Genomic DNA, 25027 nt, shown 5'->3' with positions numbered 1-25027 from the left:
AGATTACGTTGGTTTCCACACGATATTTATATTCTTTCACCACATTCAAAACTGACTGGACTGATTTTGGAATTCTTGCGTTATACGATGTCGTAACTTTTTTCACAGAGGAACTGGGTAAGCCGGGCATGACTGAAGAAAAGATAGCCGAATTGATATCTGGAGAATCCGAAATGTTGAGAGAAGCCCACGTTATGGGGTGAGCTTCAATTTTTTCAATCGTTTACCATATGATTATGGTTTGACTTTGGAGGCTACCATTTAACAAAAAAGACGTATCACGCATCGCGTCCACACTTTCTCTCTTTTTTTTTTACACGATATGGAAAAAAGAGACAGGATGTGGACGTTAGTAACAGCTACGTTTGTATGTTTTGTGGTAGACTTTCTTAGTGCAAAAGTCATCTGCATAGGGACCCCACTCTCATCGATGTCAGCCGCCAAACACCAGTGCTCGTATTGTTATGTTCCGGTTTGAAGGGTGAGAGAGACAGTGTTGTGTACGCATACAAAGTGTTGTGCCAATTAAGGTTCAAATGGACAACGCAATAGTGGATTATCAGGTTGCTGGACCATTGGCTGTGCGGTGTTTGCTTACCATTAGGCCACCTGTATTAAAAAAAAAAAAAAAATATTTGTGGTCCCGTAAAAACAGAGATTCGTGCGATCAAAATAAATTTACTAATGTTATAAATGCGATAGTTTGTGAGGATGTACGTGTGTATGTATGTTTGTTACACTTTCACGCAAAATCTACTGGACGGACTGTTATGAAATTTGGTACACGGGTGGAATATACACATGGGTAATTTCTATGCCGAAATTCCTACGGGAGCGAAGCCCCGGGGCGCAGCTGGTATACTTATATTTTACTAATTTATGTATTGTAAAAATTCACAAATTTAATTTCTTGCATATACTTAGTTACCTACTAGAAGCCATTCAAATAAATAAATAAATATATTAGGACAAATCACACAGATTGAGCTAGCCCCAAAGTAAGTTCGAAACTTGTGTTACGGGATACTAACTCAACGATACTGTATTTTATAACATATACATATATAGATAAACATCCAAGACCCGGGCCAATCAGAAAAAGATCATTTCCCATCATGACCCGACCAGGGATCGAACCCGGGACCTCTCGGTTCAGTGGCAAGCACTTTACCACTGCGCCACCGAGGTCGTCATTCAATTAATTCAAAAAAATGTACTTGACTGGATCTTAGAATTGTTATATTCAACATGTTCCATAGTGTCTATACGTCATTTTCAACCATTTTGTAAATTCACCATACATTTACATTAGATACATTTTATTCATATGAATTTTATTCATATACACACGCTATTTATCATGTAAATATCAATGAAAACATTCAATTTAATACATAATAATTCAAACAACACACATTTTTTTTGTTTCATTACTCTTCGTATTCCATACTAGCAAGCCTGTCCCGGTTTCACTCGGATAAAACCATAATACTCACCTAAACCTTCCTCGTGGATCCAAAACTCACTATTATTGATTAAAACCGTACAAAAATCCGGTACGGTAGTTTTTGCGTTTATAGTTTTCATACAGACAGATGGAAATGTGGATTTTTAATCTTTTTTTGACAAAGCATATTAAAAAAAAACTATACACAACAACACTAAACAGAAACACAAAAATAACAAGAACAAAATGGTTGAAACAGACTTAGCCGCGTAATCACGTCGCATATGAGCCGAGCTGTCGACAATTCCAGCGTGGACTTCAACAAGATCAAACCCATTGTGGAGTCCCTCAAAGACTCCGAAGTCCTGAAGGCCTTGAACGAGGAACTGCTGAAAAAGAGTAAAGAGGAGAAGAAGAAGAATGAGAAGAAGTGGACGACGTTTTTGCAGAAGCCGAAGAGAGCTGTGCCCAAAGTGAAGTTTGGGTATCACGCCTATGTGGTGCAAGAAGAGCAAATTGTTGAGGTAAGTAATAATTTTATTTTTTAAAATTTTGTCCGATGTTGTTACCGAATTTGAAGTGCTGGAGCTCTACCAAGAAACATATAAACACGTAACGCGTCCCTAATGCTGTCTCGTTTTCACATATCGTGTACGCGTCGTGTCAAAAGATATGGAACGTGTATGTTTCATGATATCCAGGTTTTATTTAATTTAAGGCTACCAGAGATGATTAGTTTTCCAAAAGGGGTTACCTTCTAAAAATATTTTAAGAATCGCATCTGTTGAGTCTCCCATTTAAATTATAGCCCCAAGGAAAACTTTGATATGTACAATGTTGGCAATAACTAAAAATCAGTGTTTCTGTACTATTATAAGACTTATTATCTGTGTTATTATAAGACTTGTCACAAATAAACACACAAATTGGGTTCCTGTAGAGCATGATGCAGGCAAGATAGACCGCGAACAAGATGGCGGGATGATTTAGACAGGTTCCGGCGTGGTTGGCAACAAATGGCTCAGTACAGGAGCGTGGCAAAATGTTTATTTTTTTATTTTATTTTTATATTAGGACAAATCACACAGATTGAGCTAGCCCCAAAGTAAGTTCGAGACTTGTGTTATGGGATACTAACTCAACGATACTATATTTTATAACAAATACATATATAGATAAACATCCAAGACCCGGGCCAATCAGAAAAAGATCATTTTCCATCATGACCCGATGAAAATGTGACTGTGGCAAATCAAATATACGAATTCTCTATCTATCTATCTATCTATAGGTATCTATATAAAGATGTAGAATTTAATTTAGATCTAACCATGCCAAATCGATATAATCATTACTCAATATTTGGCATCCAATCATCTAATAATACTTATTTCCGTGTTTAGGTACTTCAATAGATCATTATTGGCAATTATTCAAGGTATAACGACCATGATGTGGATGAAAATCATTGTTAGTGGTATTTTAATAGTGACAGTGTGTGGTCGTTGCGTTTGACATATAAATAGGTGATTTTTTTATATTTTCTATTCTGTCTACACGCTGGGAATCTTTCTTTTTGCATGCCTAATTACATTGTTCGTAACAATCTACTTTGGCAAACAATAACGAAATAACGTTATGCAAAAGTACTTTTGCATAACGTTATTTCAGTTTATTGTTTTTCGCATAACTCCGGTTTGGCCTATTTTTTTCGTATTATGCTATATATAATATGAAAAAAAAAATTCCCTACGGACTCTGGTACTCTGACATATCATATAAATATATCTTGTTTATTTGTTTTATTTTAGTGGTGAAAAACATAAGGATACTATTTAATTAAGTATATCCGTGATATGAATGTTATTTTATTTTGAAAATTAATGTTTTTTTTTTTTAATATTAACTTTGTTTCTTTACAGGCTCCGTACAAAGTGAAAATAGTAAAACAACCTAAGCCTAAAATCGCGCCCGATTACAAACCAGAGGTAAATGTTTAATAAATAATAAAAATAAAAAAATATTGTAATTAAAAAACAATATAAAATATACCTTCCCGTCTATTAACGACTTTTTACTTAATTTACCTAGTTTTGTTGTTCCAAAAAAATACCCAATGAACTAAATACCTTACCTTTTTACTTGATACCACAGATATAAAAACATTTGTAATGTTCTTGATACATACAGTCTGTCTAGAAAAAGGTTTTTTTGCCATTGCAGAATGGTCAAGGCATGGAATTAGTAGGAACTCAGGTTGTACGCAGTACTTACTAAATCCATGGATCAAGGTCCCTTGGTAAATACCAGTGTTGCCAGCCAAAAGGAGACAGCGCCGTTTATTTTCTTCACGTTCTTGACAGATTGCAAATATTACAAAAATAACTACTTACCTACCTAATAAAATAATAATAATATTAACTCTCCAAAGGATCTCTACGTGTTGGATCTGTATCCCCACGCAAGCCTCTCAATAGACCGGACATAGTGCCGTGAATTTAAATGGAGAAATATATCAATATTTATTCTTATCAAAACAAATTATAAATATAACTTTAAGTTTAAAAAAAAATGTGATTACGATTAAATTTTATTTTCTTGACTTGTTGAATAAATAATGTTAATTAATTTAATACTTTTTCTATTTTCAAAAGCGTGTTTGAATTAGAATCGCGGGTGTACGCCGCGTGACGTAGTCGGGTAGTCGCGTCACGCATTCAGCCTCTCTCAGTCACACAACATTAGAACGAGATGGGTATGTCGCCTATTTCTGTCTGCACTTTAGGTGTGTGACTGAGAGAGGCTGATACGCGCTACGACAGATAATGAAAAGGTAAAATTCGTGTTTTCATATGGCTAATCATAATTAATGTAATTTATAGACATGAATGTTTTTCCATTGCATGTGTAGGGAATATTTATACACAATTCTCAACGCAGATGAAGTAGCTATCTGGGGGGCTACTATGAAACACGTTATTGCGTTCACACGTTCTCTTTTTTACACGATGCGTTCACGATGTGGAAAAAAGAGACAGCATGTGGAATTCAGTAACGTGCTACGTGTTTGTTCGTGGTAGGCCTTCTGATAGTTCAATTTTTTTGCAGTATATATATATCCTATGTAAATTATATTTAATAGACATGTCATTCACTACCACTACACTTGCTTGTCTATTATTTAGTTATGTAAAAATGGCTTTTAATAAACTGGGCTAATTTTGACATTCTTTGTTCGTTGTTGTATGCTAAAACATATGATATCATGAACATCTACACATATAATAAATTTGTAAGTAGACTACGTATGCACAGGATATATTAAATAAAGTCTTAACTTAGAAGCCAAAACATTTTATTTTAAATAAATAAAAATAAATAATTTTAGTCTGTCGGTATATATGTAAAAACTACTGGATGGAATTTGATGCGATTTTCACAGTTGTATAGCAGATGGTCTAACTTAAAATTTGGTATATATGTTTTATCGTGATACATCGCTTAAAACCCGAGATATTAACAATAACAACTTATGAATGGACGCACAAAATAAACGCGAATAAAAGTTCTTACACCAAAAATTTAAGCATAGGAGACAATATATGTGGCCGTCCAAATCAAAAGGGACCTTATGGCGGCTAGCACTTAGGTTTTTATTGCCGTTGTTCCAATACAAATCAACGGCAATAAAGACCAAAGTGCTAGCCGGCATAAGGTCCCTTTTGATTTGAACGACTGCATACAACTCACCCATCCTACAACCGACTGTAAGGAAAGTGTCTTAACTGCCACTACCGCAGACCATCCAGCTTCTCAATCGATCTATAATAAAACATTGTAAACAACATTTTTTAAACTCAACATTTAACCATTAAAAAACTTAATACATTTTTAAACTACATTCGACCATGGACAAAACATTTTTTTTTTTTACCACAACATTCGAGCTCAAACATAGATTTAGAAATGGCTCTGAGCTTAAATCATTGACATGTCATATCACTCCATGCCATTAACCGTCAATTCTCCACAGAGTTTCGACACAGGACCCCTCCCCTGGGAAGAGAGGGCGTTGAACGAACCCCCTCCCCCGCCGGTGGAAGCTGAAGACCCCATATTAGTGCCTGAAGAGGTACCAGAGTTTCTGGAAGCCGTCGACCCACTGCCGGAGAGTGAAGTTCCTGATTTAGAGGATACTGGTAAGAAAGATAAAGATAAAAGATATTTTATTTGCAAAAACACGTGTAAATTGATAAATGAAATCTTAAAACACCGACTCATAATGTACAAGGCAATGGCAAACCACTCCATTAAATAGTGCCAAGAAAGTTGTTGTGTGTGTTTCATTGCACGTAATGACCACGACCCTCAGCCATGAGGAATACGACTATATAAAGAAGTATTTATATCTATTTATCAGAGACAAATACAAGAAAGAGACAGACAGTCTTAGGAAAATAAATACAAAGGTGCTGCTTAATCAAGGTAAAATTTCTTCCTATGAGAGAAGAGTTGAGTAGTATTAAGATAATGACCTGCCTAATAACTCCAGGCATACCCTTGCCACCGCCCAAATCTGAGGAAGAAAGAGTCGAACCAGTTCCCGAGCCGGTTGAGGAGAGCCACGAGGAACCACAACAAGAGAAAGAGCCAGAACACCCAGTAGAGGAGAATAAACAAGAAATGGAGAACCGACTCGCTGAAGAATTGGTGTCGAGCGTGCAGAATATGGTCGGTGAGTTACAAATTGATTCTGGGGAGCTAACGTGAAACATAAAACGTGTAGCACGTCATTGCGTCCACACGTTCACATGGGAAAAGAGACAGAAAGTGAAAGGAATTTTTGAAATCGGTTCGGTATTTTCGGATATTAACCCGCCACAACCAAAGCCAAACTCACAAACACTCACCTCTTTATAATAATAATAATAAGTGCGTAGGGATGTGACGACCCCATCGCCCGCTGGATTTCCAGTGCAATCAGTCACCGCAGGGCAGCTTGTGGCGAGCTGTTGGTGAGCGGCGTCACCACGGACCCGATCTCCAGGGGACCACACACACATGCACCTACGCACACATACACACAGTAACACGTCCCTGCCTCTGTCTTGCCTTAGCCGGCCGGTCAGAGTGGAGTAGCAAGAGCAGAACATTCGCTCCAGGGTGGAAGTGTATTGCACGTAATGGCGTAATAACAGGGAAACCCGCTCTCGGGCAGCCCCGTGATGGTGAAACCGGAGCCGCACCTCTCGACACCCTCAGCCGCTCTACTAGTGTTGCCCTCTTTGCTGCATTTTTGCATCGTGCAGCCTTTTTCGGGGGCCCATTGACAGAGCTGGCGAGTCACCGCCTGCCTATTTTATCCGTGTTTATACATTGGTCAGGCAGGCGACATAGTTTTGTCTCATAGACCTGAATACACATACACAAGCCTATTCAACCCAATAGCCCTATACGTTGTAGTATACATTATATTCCAATAGTCCTGCACATTCTAAAAATTGTTCGCAAGTACATCTCCGTGGCGTGCTTGCGAGCACACTTTGGATCGTGCCCCACACCATTATAGATCAAACATCTCACAAGGCCTCTACATGTTGGACCCATGTCCCCATGCAAGCCTCAAAGGACCGGGCTACGGCCCGTGAAACTTTTGAGAGATACAAATAATAATAATATAGATAGTACATAATGTAACACGAGTGTGTATATGTGATAATGTTTCTGTCTAGATCCGAACGCCCCCATAGAACAGCAGCTGGAGCAGATGCGGGCGCAGCTGCGCGCGCTGGCGCGGCTGCCCGGCCTCGTGCAGCGCGCGCTGTGCGCGCTCAGCGACCAGCTCGGACACGCTCAGGTGATAAACTAAACAAATTAGTCTATTTAGCTGCGCTATTGTCATAAAGCTGTAGAACAATTATTAGTCGGTAAGTACTCCCAACAACTTTTTGATGCAAGGTAGGTACATTTTGCTTTCTTCATCGATACGCTGGAGGTCTACCATGTTCGAAATGTATAGAAACGTAACACGTTACTAAGGTCCACATTTTCGAGGGGACTGACAAGTCTCAAAGACAAAAACCCCAAAATAAATATAAATAATAGAAAAAAACGTCCACATGCTGTCTCTTTTCCCCATATCGTGTACGCGTCATGTAAAAAAAATAAAGAATGTTTGGACGCAATGACGCGCTACGTATTTTATGTCTCATGTTAGCTCTCTAACCTCTCTTTCAAGTGTCTGAAAGTAACATATATATATATATATATTCCTTTCATCAGCACTTGATCACAATCATAATATGTTTCAGTATACCTTTTGACCATGTACTTTATTGTGTACTTACATTGTTATGTTACTGATAAAAAATTATACATAAATGTATATTTAAAAAATGGTAAGCCCTTCTGGCATGATGGGGACCAACACTGTTTGAATGAGTTTCTTTCGGCATTTCTTCTCAGCAGTGGTCGTTCCGAAATGCTAGTAGTTTGTAGCTTTGGTAAACATCATTTAATTTAGAATATGACGTGAAAAAGTGCCTGTGAAGGCCTAATTTCTGAATAAATGATTTGATTTTGATTTTGACTTTCTTATGTATTGCGAGGTACACGTAGGTTACTACCCGTAAACCATTAGGAAAACAAACCATTAGGGAACTAAAATACAGACCTGTAAATAAAACAATATAAACTATAGTACTACAACTAAATCACTGTAAAATTTAGAACACTTTTCCGAAACATATTAAAACACTTACCCTTCAAGGGTTTAAGATATTTTATTATATATATGTAAAGAAATAAGATTATTATTTCTTCATTTTGAATTTGCCGCGCTTTGCGTTGTCGACAAAGCAGCATGGTAAAGTTGGTAAAACAGTTCTGTTATTTAAATTTGCCGCGTTCAGTCACGTCAATGTCAAGTCGATAGACGTCAGACAGAATAATTTCAAAATATAGGAGGTGGTAAAATAATTTGTTGATGATTGTATTGTGAAATAAATTGGTGGATATAATTTTGATAAAAAGTGTAAGAAATAAACTTTATTGTCGTTTCTTTGTTTACAGGTATGTACCTTTATATTTTAAAATGTTAGTTTAAGTCGATAGTAAGAAATAGTGAATGTTAGTTAATACAAAATAAAAACTTTGTTTACAGCAACACAAGAGTTTATTTCCAACACTCCTGAAGAATTAAGATAAGATCTTATAAAACGACAATCTTGTTTTAATGAAAAATGGAGAAACTTCAATTTAAATTTACATTATTGCCCGGAAGTGATGGAAAGTCAAATGTGTATTCTATAACCTCAATAACCACTAAGGACAACAAAGTGTATGCAATACCTGAGGAGTTTCAGGCGGTTGGCCATCACAAAGAAATCATTAAAACCTCTGCATATAATAAAGTGAAGAATAGCTTAAAAAAAAGGTTCCAAACAAGAAGAGTCTGGATAACAATGACACAAGAATTGGCTGGAATTTATTTAGATGAAGACGGAAACGTGCAATTTGGAGATCAATTTTTAGAAGAAATAATAGAAGAAGAAGTGGCGCAGAAGAACGAGTCAGGTACACTAGAAAAATTATTTGAAAAGTTTATAGAAACCACGCAAGCAAATAGGCAGCAAAGTTTAAAATCAATTGCAGAAAAATTTGTATTAGAAAAATTTACTAGTAAAAATGCCAACGCAAATCTGTGGATTGACATTTTTGAAAAAGAATGTTTGCGATGTGAGGTAACATCGGATGAAAAAAAAATTGAAATACTCAGATTGTTTTTGGATAAGACCTGCGCTGACTGGTATAGTTCTATGATTATGAAATTGTCATTCAAATCTGAATGGTCTATATGGAAAAGCAAATTTTGTGAGACATTCGCCAATAAGGGATGGAACCCAGTCACTTACGCACTGTTTTTTAAATACAAAGATGGTTCTTTACTAGAATACGCTATAAAAAAGGAAAAACTTCTGCTGGAGATGAGACCATCAATTGATACAGGTACTTTGACAGATCTTATTGCAGCGGGATTACCAGAATTCATTTTAAACAAAATAGACCGAGAAATTCTAAAAGATACAATGGATTTATTTAATGAGCTGAATAAGCATGAACACTCGATGAATAAAAGAAATTTTGTGGCCAAGAGAAATTATGGAAATCAGAAGTCTTATGTTAAAACCGAAACAAAAATTCCATGCAAAATATGTGAAAAATTAAATAAGGGCTCGCGTTATCATTCTGAAAATTTATGCTGGTTTAAAGAAAAAGAAGAGGAAAAAATTAAGAAAAATTCCATTAGGCATGTCAATAATTCAGTAATTGAAGCAGAATTAAACGAGGCTGATCAAAAAAACTAATAGTAACACCATTGATAACTGTCAAACTAATTATAAATGATAAATTACAAATAAACGGAGTCTATGACTCAGGCTCTAATGTCTCTTTGATAAATTCAAAATTATTGAAGTTAAAAAAGAACGAGAACAATACTTATACAAATGAAGCAAATTTAATAACAATTAATGGTGTTCAAAAGACAAGTGGTTTGACAAGCTTAAAAGTAAAGATTTTTGGATTAGAAAAACAAGTTGATGTGTACATTATTGATGGAAAAAATTTTAAGTATGACTTTTTAATTGGATTAGATTTAATAAAAATATTTAAACTTATTCAAACTGAAGACTTAGAAATTATACAGAAAAGGTATCCAAATAATGATAAAGTCGATAAAGTAGAAGAATTTAGTACAACTTTTAATTACACATCAGGAAAAGAAAAAGAAAACAGTAGTATCTTAAAAAAATACGAAATAAATTTCAATGAACATGTAAATGAAGAAGACTTTGAAATGAAAATAAATCATTTAGATGAAGATAAAAAGGAAAATATAAATAAGTTGATAAATGAATACAAATCTGTCTTTGCAAAAGATAAATACGATGTTGGTACTGTTAATGGGTATGAAGCGAGAATAGACTTATCAGTGGAAAAATACTGCAGTAAAAGGCCTTATAAATGCACTATGGAAGATAAAAAAGAAATAGAACATCAAATAGCAAAATTATTAGATAACAAGCTAATAGAAGAATCTTACAGTCCTTTTGCAGCACCCGTAACACTAGCATTTAAAAAAGAGGATAACAAGAAATCAAGATTATGTATAGACTTCAGGGATCTGAACAAAATTGTGGTACCTCAAGCTCAACCTTTCCCTTTAATTGAAGACTTAGTAATTAAGACTAGAAACTGTACTTTTTTTTCAACCTTAGATATAAATTCTGCGTTCTGGTCTATTCCCTTGCGGATAGAAGACAGAAAGAAGACAGGATTCGTAACTCAAGAAGGTCATTTTCAGTGGACCTGCTTACCCTTTGGTTTAAAAACATCCCCAGCAATTTTCCAAAGAATTTTAAGTAATATTCTAAGAAAATACAATCTTTCAGAATTTGCTGCTAATTTTATAGACGATATTTTGGTTTTTTCAAGGAGTTTTGATGAACACATTAATCATTTGACGCAATTACTGGACGCTATAAAAAAAGAAGGATTTAGACTAAAATTCACAAAATGCACATTTGCGTCAAACTCGGTTAAATATCTCGGTCATATAATTCAAAATAATTCAGTTCAGCCAGTCAAAGACAATGTCATTTCCATTAAGAATTTTCCTATTCCCAAAACTCAAAAGCATATAAGACAGTTTCTTGGGAAAATTAATTTTTACCACGAATACATACCGAGGAGCGCTATAATATTAGATCCTTTGCACAATTTATTAAGAAAAAATCAGAAGTTTGTTTGGTCTGATGAATGTCAAAAATCGTTTGATATGGTAAAAAATCTATTATGCTCTCAACCGATTCTAGAAATATTTGACAAAAATTTGCCTATCAATATTTACACTGATGCTTCTATAGAAGGCGTAGGCGCTATTTTAAAACAGGTACAACTAGATGGAAAAGAAAAACCAGTAGCTTATTTCTCAAAAAAACTAAACGAAGCCCAGAAGAAAAAGAAAGCTATATATTTAGAATGTTTAGCTATAAGAGAAGCTGTTAGATACTGGCAATATTGGTTATTGGGTAGGTCATTTACAGTGTACTCAGACCACAAACCTTTAGAAAATATGAATTTAAAATCAAGAACTGATGAGGAACTGGGAGATTTGACATATTATTTGTCGCAATACGAATTTAAAATAAAATACGCTCCTGGGAAAAATAATCTCGAGGCGGACTGCTTAAGCCGAAACCCAGTATTGGAGATAAATGAAAATACAGATGAGCAATTAAAAGTAGTGAATTTGATAAATTTGGAAGATATTATAGAAGATCAAGAAAGTAATACAGAAATACAAAAGAATAAAAATAAATTAATAAAAAAGGAAAATCTATACTACAAAAAAGTTGGAAACAAGGAAAAGATAATTTTATCAGAAAGATTCAGTTTAAAACTTCTTAAAAATGTCCACGAAAGCTTATGTCATATTGGTGTCGGACAAATGCAGAAAATGGTTGGTCCTCTCTTTTCTACAAATGAAATGTCAGCAAACATCAGAAAGATTTGTAGGAACTGTACGACTTGTATAAAAAATAAATCAAGAGGACATGGCAAATTTGGACACTTGTCTCATCTAGGACCAGCCACAAGACCTTTTGAGATAATTTCTATAGACACAATAGGAGGTTTCGGAGGCTCAAGATCTACAAAAAAATATCTTCATTTGTTAGTAGATCATTTTACCAGGTACGCGTTTATTCTTACTTCGAAGACTCAAACTGCAAATGATTTCATAAAGCTTGTCAAGAATATATCGGAAACAGAGGTCATAGGTATGATTCTCACAGACCAATACCCAGGTATAAATTCTTATGAATTCAAAAAGTTTTTGGATGACAAACAGATACCAATAGTATTTACAGCAGTAAATGCACCATTCTCTAATGGTCTTAATGAAAGACTAAACCAAACATTAGTGAATAAAATTAGATGTCGAATCAATGAAAGTGAGAAAAAGCAGGCTTGGACATCCATAGCTCAAGAATGTGTAAGCATATACAATAAAACTGATCACTCAGTTACTGGATTTTCACCATCTTATCTGTTGTATGGTACAAATGTATCAATTCTACCAGAACAACTCAAGCAAGAAGTATCACATAATGATTGGATAAGGGATAAAAATATTGCATTTGCAAATACTATAAAATCACATGAATACAATAAAAGATTATTTGACAAAAAACGAAAACCTTGGATATTTAATGTTGGAGATATGGTCTTTGTGGAAAATGGGAATAAATTAAACAGGAAAAAACTAGATGAATTGAAAATTGGGCCATATAAGATAATTGAAAAAATTTCTAACTCAATTTATAGAGTAGATACAGGTCACAAGAAAATAGAATCAAATCTTTTCCACATAACAAAGCTTATTCCTGTCCCAGGTAAAGAGGAGTTACTACAAGAATAAGAAGAGTGATATCATATGATAGAAATTTCGAGAAGAAATTTCCTCCGAGGGGGGGAGATGTAAAGAAATAAGATTATTATTTCTTCATTTTGAATTTGCCGCGCTTTGCGTTGTCGACAAAGCAGCATGGTAAAGTTGGTAAAACAGTTCTGTTATTTAAATTTGCCGCGTTCAGTCACGTCAATGTCAAGTCGATAGACGTCAGACAGAATAATTTCAAAATATAGGAGGTGGTAAAATAATTTGTTGATGATTGTATTGTGAAATAAATTGGTGGATATAATTTTGATAAAAAGTGTAAGAAATAAACTTTATTGTCGTTTCTTTGTTTACAGGTATGTACCTTTATATTTTAAAATGTTAGTTTAAGTCGATAGTAAGAAATAGTGAATGTTAGTTAATACAAAATAAAAACTTTGTTTACAGCAACACAAGAGTTTATTTCCAACACTCCTGAAGAATTAAGATAAGATCTTATATATATTATTACAGCGTACGTGTGGTACGTGCCGATATTGTTATGGTAATGAATGAGTCAAAATGTGATTTCAAAATATCAAATGGAACAATAATTTAAAATTTTGAATTTAGAATGAAAGAAATAAAAATCACGCCAGCGCGCACGCGATATGACTAAAGAGGTGCGTGGCGTTACATAGTTATACCTATCAGCGCGCAAGAAGGAGAGGTTGGACTACAGATGAAAGGGCAAAGCTGTACCTACTTTGGTACATATGACACATCAAAGTTATTGAGAATACTGACTTCAGTCTTATATTTTCATGGCTACGTTTCAATAAAGTGAAGAAAACAGATTTTTAACGAACATTTAATTGTCACGAGCATTCGCTCCCGTGGGAATTTCGGGATAATATGTTATTCCAGATTATATTCTACCCATGTACCAAATTTCATAACAATCCGTCCAGACGATTTTACGTGAGAGTAACAAACATACACACATGCACAGAAACATTCTGACAAACTTTCGCCTCTTGACGACCTCGGTGGCGCAGTGGTAAAGTGCTTGCCACTGAACCGATAGGTCCCGGGTTCGATCCCCGGTCGGGTCACGATGGAAAATGATATTTTTCTGATTGGCCCGGGTCTTGGATGTTTATCTATATATGTATATGTTATAAAATATAGTATCGGTGAATTAGTATCCCATAACACAAGTATAGAACTTACTTTGGGGCTAGCTCAATCTGTGTGATTTGTCCTAATATATTTATTTATTTATATTTTTTTATATATAGATTTTGTAAGGTAATTTAATATAAATATAATAAATAAAGATATGGTATTATAATTAATAAGAACAAGTTAATAAATACATGTATAATTCCAGGAATCCGTGTCGATCCAAGCGAGCCAGCAAACGTCGGCGCCCGTGGAGGAGACTCGGCAGTGCGTACTTGTGACTGAAGGTAAGGTCGCTGTAAAACTCACACAATATCGCATTAATTTGCATTAATATCAATAAATTTAATTTATAACGAAAACGTAATAAAACGACAAGATAATAAACAGATTTTACCTTGCTATTAATAAAAAAGTTACAAAAAAAAAAAACGTTAAAGTTAGTCCTTTTCTGTAAACTTCAAATATCATAAAGTGCTATAGCGGGTGTCTACGCCAGTACACCACAACACTAGGCGCGTCCCGCCCGCGACCCATTGCGCGGCAGCCAATGGCTATCGAACACGACAATTTCAATTTGATTCCTGCGCGCGCACTACAAATCTAGTTTTTTCTATTGTTTTTTTTTTCCTGTCATTCGATTCGATTTGTTTTTCATTATATCAATTTGTAAGAACAAAGACAAATATAATTATCTAATTCTTAGCTCCAAGTATTTTATATTACTTATTAGTTCCGTAACGAACAGCGGGAAAACATATTTTAGCTCAAAGTAATGTTTGTACTCTCTTATGAATACAGGAAGGACACCAATAAAACGCTGCCATACAATGTCCTAATCGTAAATTGTGATTACATTTTGTATTTAATTTATAAACTGTAATACTATCTTGTAAAATAAGACTTAGGGAAGAGTTGGCATTATTTTGAATGACATTTGACATTTCGAGAAGAATGAAGGTAGCAAAATTAAGTGAAGCAAATAAAGTTCTCATTGATAGATGTCAAACAATAAAATAAAAAAATATATAGTCACAGACGACGACGAGCCGACAATCTCTGAAGAAACCGGGGAAGTTGTCCAGAAAGAACAGAATGAAGAAATTGAGGAAGTGAACGAAACAGTCGTAGAGAATGTGGCAACACCGAGGCTCACGCAAGAGGAGATGGAGAAGTTGAGGATAGAAGAAGAGGAAATGCTGGAAGAGCAGAGAAGAATTGAGAAGCAGAAAAAGGTAATCTTCTGTTTTTTAATACAAGTTTTTAAGGAATATGGAAATTAGAATGAATATTATTTTAATATTTTGTTTGAAGTAGTATATCAACTACAAATCCAACTGGCATAATATATTTGACTTCAAATTTTATCAATAGTATGTTTTTAATTTTGTAGTAAGCTGCTGTTTAAATATCAAAAAATATTTAATTTATAGCAAGTATTTATTGAATTGCAGTAAATTAAAAATCTCAATTATATTTCCTAACCAAATATATACCGAACTAACAATAGGAGATGGAGCAAATCCGTCAGGACCAGGAGTCCCGGCAAATCAAGCAACGGCCGACCCCACGCGTGGGCAAACCCAAGCCGGTGTTCGGGAATGGCGACCAAGAGCGGCCATTGGTGTTACCAGGCGGCAGAAAATGGCGCGGGCCGAAAGACGCTTACAATGATCAGTTTATAGCGGAAACTCTGAGCGCTCAAGCGGAGATGATACAAGGAAAAGCAATGGGGTTGGTTATTAATTCAAGGTTCATTCATTTGCAATAACGCCTACCACGATATATAGAAACACGTAGCACGTCCCTAACGTCCACGTGCTGTGTCTTTTGCTCATATCGTGTAGGTACATACGCATCGTGTGAAGAGAGAACGTGTGGACGCAACAACCTGCTACGTGTTTTATGTTTCGTGTTAACATAAAGATACGTTTAGCACAAACATAGCAAAAAAAAGCAAATAAAAATGTACTGTCAAATGTATGTTAGTCAATTTGGTACATTATATTTAATATAGTAAGATACATTAGTCATTATTAAATGTTTAATATTAGTAATTTATCATCTTTTATTTTAGTTTTATTTTGTACATTGATAATTTTAAATATATGTATAGTATTCTATAAATGGACGCGTGGACAAAAACATTACTAATTTTGGTGGATTTCGGAGTTACACGTTTTGTAACCACTGGAGCACAATTAATTTTACTCGGTCTGTCAAGAAAGTGAAAAAAAAAACTGATTTTAAACCACATATATATGATGTAATGTTCATATATTTATATATGTGTTTTTTTTTGAATGAACTATATTTGTTTGAAATTGCAATACCAAATCGAATGCTCAAGATTGGTAGAAACATACATAGAGTTGTCAGCCAACAGAAGAGACAGCGCCCTAATTTATTTTCATCTCTTTCTCGACAGAATACCCGTGGAGTATAGTATACTATATCTACATTTGAATTATCTAACTCTAGAACAAATATGGAATCATTTCGTGTCCTATTCTATGGTCATTTTACTTTGTACTCCACATGTCACATTAGTGACTTTATTGTAATGTTTTCATAGACATTGTCGTTTTTAGGATGTCATTCGAAAGCGACATACTGCCATACGACGAAAGGTTTGTCATTTTCATTTTTCACACATTACTTAGACCTAGAAAAGTATAGACAGCTGCGTTATATCTTTTGTTTCACTCCTACACGAAGCGTACTTAGATACAAGAGAAGAAATAGGACAGAACGCTAATATATTTTGACCTTTATATGATATGGACCGGGAAATTGTATGGAAATAATTCTATCTCATTTGGTAACTCGTCTTTAGTTTTTTTTTTTTGTCTTTGCGCTAACTTGTAACGAAGAAATTTTGAGTTGATCCGTGTGCCAGACGCATAACGTATACAACGCAAAAAGCGCCCCACAAAGTGTCCATTTTACGAAGTGATAGGTTATATTCAACATTGTACATTAAACCTTCATCAATGATATTGTCGTCATTTTTATATGTTTAGAATTAAAAGTAGTTTTGTCGTTGGCTTTAGTATTGTAAATATTGTATTTTTTTTATGTGTGCACATTGTTATGTTGTATATTGTTGCTATCAAGAGTATGGAGTAACACCCGATCACGCCGCGCACGACACAGTGTGTGTTACGAAAACCAAGAAACATATAAAATCATTCAACCAAAAACAAATATATTAATTATCCAAATACATAATTTATAACGGCTTAAAATTTTTGAAATGAGCCAAATTATCGTTTTGATCACGCAGAATGTGTGAATGAGTGTGTTGCTCTATGCTATATCATAATTTGTTTCTACTAGGCTACGTAACTAATATGACATAATTGTAACATATCCTTCTATCAGACATAATGTAGAGATGTGTATGTTTGTTTTTTAACTGATGGTTAATTTTACAATGCTTTTTTGCTTATATACTTTGTATAATGTGTGCGTACTGTGTAGAATTTGTGTAATGTCGTTTCTGGTTTGAGTATCTTTCATCAATGTTTTAAGTGTATTAAAATGTATTTGTTTATTTGTGTTGATCGTTGTGATGCCTGTTGTTGTGTGTGCTATATGTCTGTCTGTTTGTTTGTTTGCATGTGGTGCAGATCGAAAACTGGAACGTCATTTGGCCATGGGGAGACACGAAATCATTTAATAGGCAGTATAGGTATGTAAATTTTATTTTGAGGAATAATTTGGATGTATAAACCTACCGATTGGCGAAGAAGTGGCGAAGAATAGGAAAGAAGTAGAAATTCTAGTATCAGCGGCCAAGATCCTCTTTGTTTCGCGATATAAGTGAGTGAGTTAATTTGAGGAAATTCACCCTACACAATACGAAACCTATTACTGAATATTAAATAAAAATGATAATTGTTTTGATAGAAGTTTCAAAAGTGGCTGAAGAGAATTTAGTTTGAGATTTGTAAATAATATTCTGGTTTTATTAGAACGAATCAAAACATACAAGGAATAATATTGATTATACTATAAACTAAAAACATATTTTTTTCCAAGTCAGTTTGAAAAAAGACAAATTTTATATTGACAAAATTTATTTTTTAATATTGAAATACAAACTAAGATTAGAGATTTTATTATTTATATTTTAAATGGGTGTAATGTTGATGATAATATAATGCGTTCCAGAGAGTCGAACTGCCACCTGGTGGACGTCCACACTCTCCGCGTGAGATATGTTTTGAATTTTGATAAAATCATTGATGTGAGTGGAATGCGTTGTTATGGCATCGATTTCGATTCATTTACCTACACGCGCTGGATCGGTTTGATGTGCATTCCTCATTCGCAAAATGGAACCTTTTCAAAATGGAACCTTTTAAATAACTCCAAAATAAACTTAGCTGAATCGTTAAAAGTTAATTAAGTCCTTTTTCGATTTGAGAAAAATGCCTACAGCATTTTGCGGAGTGATCATTTTGCGACGTTCACATTATGCGTCAAACCCGCCAAATCTAAGTTTTCAAACGCCATTGTTTCTCATTTGCTTTATAACTTTTTTTTTAAATAAACCTTAGCGAAATCGTGCGAATCGAAAATCCAAGTATCTACATGTAATTTCATCCTAATTTTTAATTAATTGATTGATTAAATTGGTAATTATTTTTGTAGCACATAATCTCAAGTTCTCACATGCATATAACCTTTGCGTTAAATAAAACAAAATCTTTGATGGCCATTGTAAACATTCATTTTTAAATTCGGAAACTTTCAAAATGTCCGGCCAGGATCAACGGATAAATCGGCTGAACGGTTCAACATTCATTTTTCAAATCCCTAACCTTCCACCACAATAAAAAATAATAACGTAATATTTCCGGCCAGGATCAACTTCCTAAAGTACGAGAAGCCGCCAGTATCGCTGGACCACTTGCAGCATTCGGACGTGTATAAGCTCGTGCACAATATGGACCAGACGCCGCCGAGGCGCGTCGACATGTTGACGCCTGTCGTCGCCGAGGCCGACTATAGAGAGGTTAGAATCTTAAGACCGGCTACACACGCTCCGATTTAAGGCACTACAAAAAGGGATGCAGATATTTTTAAAGAAAGAGATGTAAGACGACCTTCCTTTTCTATTAAATACGTGCATTTCCTTCTTTAGACCCTAGATTGCCCCTGCGGCAGTGTGTAGCCTGCCTAAGCCTACCACGAAACATACAAACACGTTATTAACGTCCACAATCTGTCTCTTTTTAGCATATCGTGTAAATAAAAGAGAGAACTTGTGGACGCAATGACGTGCTGCGTATTTTATCTTAGGTATATCATGGTAGCCCCCTACTATATAGGTACTATTGCTAAAAAAAAATGGTTGCCTGTAAAGTCGGTTTTACGGGCGAAGATTTTACGTGACAACGTCTTTTTACGCGCGCGGCAGACCGATCATAGTTGAGTGGGAGAGAGACGCAAGGCATTCGGCGGGCCTCTCTCTCGTTCGGTGACTCATCGTAACGTTACCGGGCGTTACACTTTTTCATAAGTGACTCCCAGCCGCAACCTAATTTAAGACGTTGTCACGTCAAAAGTATTTTCTTGTCTTTTTTCCGAGTGTGTTATTTGCTGGTAAACTGGTGCCAAATCGTTATGCAAAGTCACCTAAAGCCATATGGCGTGACTTTTACGAATACCTACCGCGTCTAGTGCGCTATGACTACGTCCGACCTATCGTAGGCACGTGGCGATCGATCGCATACACATTAGCAAATTTGTCAATCAGTGTGCAGGTTTCCTCACGATATATTCCTTCACCAACACCACACAAGTGGTGGTCGATGTAAACTACTATACACGAATCAGATTGGTATACAAACTCGTGTGGCACGAGTAGGATTCGAACCTGGGACCTTTCGATCCACAGGCGGGCGTCTTAACCATTACACCACCGCCGCTGTGTATGGGTACACAGTTGTCTTTAAAATGATATACAAATATTATAACGAATTAAATATGTTTGTTTACAGAAATGTCGTTCAATCTCCCCCTGTGCGGGCCGCGCTCAAGTTCAGCCCTGAATATATAATAAAGACCAAACTTACAAATAGAACACGCATGTCCATTTATTTATTATGACGACCTCGGTGGCGCAGTGGTAAGATTCTTGCCACTGAACCGAGAGGTCCCGGGTTCGATCCCCGGTCGGGTCATGACGGAAAATGATCTTTTTCTGATTGGCCCGGGTCTTTGGATGTTCATCTATATATGTATTTGTTATAAAATATAGTATCGTTGAGTTAGTATTCCATAACACAAGTCTCGAACTTACTTTGGGGCTAGCTCAATCTGTGTGGTTTGTCCTGATATATTTATTTATTTTAGTTACATTTCATTTTGTATTTCTTGTTGATTGTTTTAATAAATATTGTTTCAAACTAAGAAATTTGTTTTCTTTATTTTTATGTTCATCATCAAATAGTTTATTATAAAACAGTCCTCTGCCGCGTCTCTCTGTTTGTTCGCGATGGACTCAAAAGCTACACATGTATTTTCATACGGTTTTCACCAATTTAGTAGTTTAGGTGTATAGTGTTGTTTCTATCCGAGCGAAGACTATGACTGTGATGAAGTATGATTGCCTGACGAAGGTTTTGGTGTATAGTTTCTACTGTTTGAAACAAATTGAAGTTTGGAAGTCAGCATAGGGAAATCCTCACGGCTTTTGGGCCGCTATTTTGCTAGTTGATTGTATCTAAGTCGGATCCAATCCTTTATATCATCAAACCACTTTCGTCGATGGCGGCCAGGAGGTCTTTTGCCAGGGATTTTGCCTTCAAGAATCAGTCTTAGAAATTCAAACTGGGGTCCCCTTTGTATGTGGCCAAAGAAACCAGCTTTCCTCCTCCGAATGGTGGTCATCAGTGCGCGTTGACACTTAGCTTGTTGCAGTACTTTGACATTGGATGTAAAACTGGTCCACGGAATCTTGAACATTCTGCGCAGCAACCACATCTCGAAGGCTTGTATGTCTCGCCATGACCAAAGAAATAAAATTAAATGAAATTTATTATTTATTTAATAGATAGATAGATAGATAAAAACTTTATTTGTAGCCACAGTACACACACATACATCAATGTTAATACAAAAAAATAACTGACACAATAAACGGGTAAATAACAATCACACATAAGAAATGTGTATGTGTGCTGCAGCAATACAAAAAGGTCATGGCTCAACGATGATGTTGCTCCTAGGGGAGCAACGCGTTGATTTTCAGCCATAGCCACAGTAAGTGGAGAGCAAACAAGAATAATAAATAAATCTTTGTTACATTGCATGTAAAATTGGTCCCCATTAGGCAACAGCCATGTTTGTCTGTTGTTTTCTTTTCGTTCTGTTCTAAGCTGTTTAAAACTTTTTAATTTACAAAACAAGAATCTGTAATTGGCATTAAGTTTAACCATGTAAAAATAAATGTATTTTTTGTTCAAGTGCTGTTGATTCTATGATAAATAAAATAAAATAAAATACCGCTAGTCTTCACGTAATAAGTATTTGTCAAGTTATAGCGTAACCAAGTGTTGCCAGTAATTATATAATTAATTAATTTTTTTGTGATATGAAAAAATTATTATTTTTATAAAAATGATTTGAACGATATATTTACTGTCTGTACATTTATTTAAATATACATAAATAATAAAATACAACGTGAAAATCATATCACAGCTGTAAGAAACACCATGTATACATACAAAGAGGTAAAATCGGTATCTTGTGTAGATCCATGTGAAGATTCGGGTTGAATTCAACACTTGTAACAAGCTAAAATTTTTAATAACAAAAAACCTGCTGGCACTTGCCACAAGACGGCATATTCATAAGTCATGTCAAATGCCTTTAGGCGACTTGAAATCTGACAGCAGTGTTAACAAAAACACTTGAGATAACAGAGATAACTTAATATTAAATACTGATATTAAAACATATCAAATTATGGGTTCTATACAAAAGAACTAACGCCATTTTGAATTAATTAATTGTAAGAAATACCTGCATTCAATAAAGAATTCCGTATTGTATTGTAATGTGTATCGCAGTAATATTCATGTAACGCTTTCGCGGCAAAACCGCTGGGCAGATTTTGATGAAATTTGGTATTTTTATAGTTAATGATCCGCGGTCAAATCACGTTTTTCTATTAGACCAACTACGCTAATGCGGACGGAGCCTAGTTAAAAATAATAAATATAGGATTTTTAAATACATTTATTTCGTAAAATAAAACAATTTCTCAATCGGTTGGTTCCATTTCTATTACAATAGTTTCCGACTTCAATTCTACTTCGTTCTCGTCAACTTGCAATATAACCTCCGGCTCGGTATCAGCTGAATTCATGTCATAACCAACGTACAAAAGTCCAGGATGCATAACCTTTATATGTTTTTGCATTACATGCTTATAATTAAATTTCTGTTTGCAAACACTGCATTCGAATGCTTTTTGACCCGTATGAGTACTCAAATGATCCCGGAGGTGATGTTTCAAATTGAATCTGCGCTGGCAAATAACACATTCATAAGGTTTCTCACCGGTGTGTGTTCTTAAATGACTTTGTAAATTGCCACTTTGATTGAACTGGCGATTACAAAACGTACACTCATACGGTCTCTCCCCGGTGTGTGTTCTCGCATGTATTTTGAGTTTGGAACGCGCTGAAAATTTTCTTTTACAAAAATTACATTCGTAAGGTTTCTCACCGGTGTGAATTCTTAAATGGCTATTCAGATGCGGTCTCTGTTTGAATTTGCGATGACATATATTACACTCGAAAGGTTCGTCTCCAGTGTGGGTCCTTAAATGTTTAATTATGCTGCCTTTCTGGTTGAATTTAACAAGGCAAAAATTGCATTCAAATGGTTTCTCACCGGTATGTGTTCGTATATGAGTCAATAAATGGTCTTTCCTGTTGAAGCGGCGCTGGCATGTGGGACACTCGAATGGCATGACACCGCTGTGTGTCGTCATGTGCCTCGTGTAGTTCCCCTTCATTGTGAATTGACGCTGGCACACGTCACATTCGTACTTCTCGCCTGGGCTCATATGTTTCTCGCTCGCTTTCTGTTTCGCTTTCGGCTTCTTGGCTCTTCGCTTCCGCGGGCGTGCGCCGTCTGTGAATTATTTTTATAATAATAATAAATGTCAAATCAAACAGATTTAGTTAACCCAAATGTAGGTGGTGACTGGTGTTATGGGATACTAACTCAAAAGTATTTTAATTATTAATCAACTCAACCAATTTTCCTGGAATTTTGTATACAATATGCAGTTCAATGTACAGAGAAGGACATAGGGAGGTACCCTATTCATTCATTACCCGGAAAAATATATGATGACGCGGGGTATTCACGCGGGCGAAGCTGTGGGCAAAAGCTAGTAACATATTCATATGTGTATAAATAACCGTCAAAAACCCAGGTCTATCGGAATTGTCTGTCTGCATGATGACCATTACAAACACCACAGAGGTTGTTAAGTTTATAAAACAACAGTACCTGTAGTTTTAGGTTTAAGTGATGCTTTTGTTTTTCTTATTAGTGTCTTCAGGTTGGTGCGAGATGAGCTGACTTCCCACTCGTGATCGCTGTCTCCTTCACTCCTGACCTCACTGCTCACACTGTCCTCACTGAAATAGATAATTAATTTTTTAATACATACCCTATTATACATAAAAGAGATAAAGCATACTTTAAGCTATAGTATGTTTTATCACTATCGCACTTGACAAAATTCGGCATTGACAGAACAAGACAAAATATACTAAAACTTAAAATATGCTTCAACTTTTAATGAATAACAGGGTTATATTAATAAACGTGAAAGTGTATTGATTTGTCATTCTCTCACATTCAAATAAAAGTATTTATACATAAATTTAATAGAACTTCACATGTGCTTTTTCGCATCTAATTTTACATGATGTAGTATTTCTAAAAAAAACTACTATTGGCATTTAGGAACAACCACTGCTAAGAATACATGCCGGTACCGAACGAACATCTCAGATGTCTGTGAGGGCGAGCCGATAAAGGAGTAGGAATCTTTAAGAGAAGTCGGTTCCAGATGTGGATTAAGATTCAGTGAGCCCAAATATGTCTCAGAGTCGAGATCACCCATGTCTAAGAGAAGGTGAATAGAAAGAAAAATATAACAATCATTACTTACCCTTCCTCGATTGTTTCTGGCAGTTCATCCTTCTCAGGCTCATAATACTCTGTTTCTTTCTCCGCATTCCCCACAGTTAACGCCTTCTCCGTTGAATTAAACAGGGGATTCCTACTTATGATAGACTCAAAATTATCTTTCAGTTTAACATATTCAAGTTCCGCTCGCTCCAATTCATTTGCTAGATCCAAGCATGTCTTACAGATGTATTTTGTGTATTCCTGACTGTTAAGTTCCACATTCGTGACTCTATAGAGAAAAATACCTAATGGTGTACCAAGAAGGGCGGTAGTAGTATTATGGATATCAAAGTAATCTACGCAATCCGTCACGCAAACGATGCATTCTCTGGGCTCACGTTTTATAGATTCTACGGAAACTGCGACCTGTAGAGGGTCTTCTTTTGAGCTCATCTTCAGCTGCAGATTACGTTCTTAAAGTCTGTATTGTATTGATAATGAAAACTGAACTCCACATTACTGCAAATACCGTGTAATAAAATGGAAACACGATGAATGAGATCCTATTTCACAGATATTGATGAATGATAAATAAAAAGAAATGTTTTCTTTTTAATTAATCAACGCCCTAAACGCAAAATTAAATCCAAGAATCGAGCGAGTCGAGATTTTGAGAAAGAAAATTTACGGTCGTAAAAATTGACATTGACATATTATTGAGACAGGTACAATGATCGAGCTACTGAATCCAATGACTGGATTTGTATAAACGCGATCAATCC

General features: G+C 35.4%; 3 protein-coding genes across 24 annotated transcripts in view; 2 read left to right on the top strand and 1 right to left on the bottom strand.

The window, feature by feature from the left end:
- LOC128681948 (titin-like) overlaps positions 1-20499 on the top strand; it is a 36362-nt gene extending 15863 nt beyond the window's left edge. For 3 of the 22 annotated variants that reach the window (XM_053766302.1, XM_053766313.2, XM_053766315.2), the window contains 13 exons: positions 109-199; positions 1707-1971; positions 3370-3435; positions 3671-3703; positions 5481-5646; positions 6000-6182; positions 7180-7304; positions 14281-14359; positions 15105-15307; positions 15583-15806; positions 16664-16702; positions 18945-19095; positions 20084-20499. In XM_053766302.1, coding sequence (XP_053622277.1) covers positions 109-199; positions 1707-1971; positions 3370-3435; positions 3671-3703; positions 5481-5646; positions 6000-6182; positions 7180-7304; positions 14281-14359; positions 15105-15307; positions 15583-15806; positions 16664-16702; positions 18945-19095; positions 20084-20134 — 1676 coding nt within the window. In that variant the 3' untranslated portion in view covers positions 20135-20499. Of the gene's footprint in view, positions 1-108; positions 200-1706; positions 1972-3369; positions 3436-3670; positions 3747-3878; positions 3940-4101; positions 4160-4589; positions 4740-5480; positions 5647-5999; positions 6183-7179; positions 7305-14280; positions 14360-15104; positions 15308-15582; positions 15807-16663; positions 16703-17704; positions 17767-18248; positions 18325-18944; positions 19096-20083 lie in introns of those variants that run through there. The other 19 variants (XM_053766307.1, XR_008406070.1, XM_053766305.1 and 16 more) reach the window with 19 other exon arrangements.
- LOC135310008 (uncharacterized) lies at positions 8238-13358 on the top strand. The gene is made up of 2 exons (XM_064436916.1): positions 8238-8518; positions 8610-13358. The coding sequence occupies exon 2, from the start codon at positions 8689-8691 to the stop codon at positions 9811-9813; it is 1125 nt and encodes a 374-aa protein (XP_064292986.1). The 5' UTR covers positions 8238-8518; positions 8610-8688; the 3' UTR covers positions 9814-13358.
- Positions 20500-22313: 1814 nt separating the features above from the next.
- On the bottom strand, positions 22314-24951 carry LOC128682235 (zinc finger protein 771-like). The gene is made up of 3 exons (XM_053766849.1): positions 24286-24951; positions 23616-23746; positions 22314-23231 (listed from the first exon to the last, which is right to left on the bottom strand). The coding sequence occupies exons 1-3, from the start codon at positions 24696-24698 to the stop codon at positions 22354-22356; spliced, it is 1422 nt and encodes a 473-aa protein (XP_053622824.1). The 5' UTR covers positions 24699-24951; the 3' UTR covers positions 22314-22353.
- Between the last annotated feature and the right edge of the window lie 76 nt (positions 24952-25027).

Source organism: Plodia interpunctella, chromosome 29, assembly GCF_027563975.2.
Source record: "Plodia interpunctella isolate USDA-ARS_2022_Savannah chromosome 29, ilPloInte3.2, whole genome shotgun sequence".
Lineage (NCBI taxonomy): Eukaryota > Metazoa > Arthropoda > Insecta > Lepidoptera > Pyralidae > Plodia > Plodia interpunctella.
This window is presented reverse-complemented; position numbering and strand designations above follow the sequence as displayed.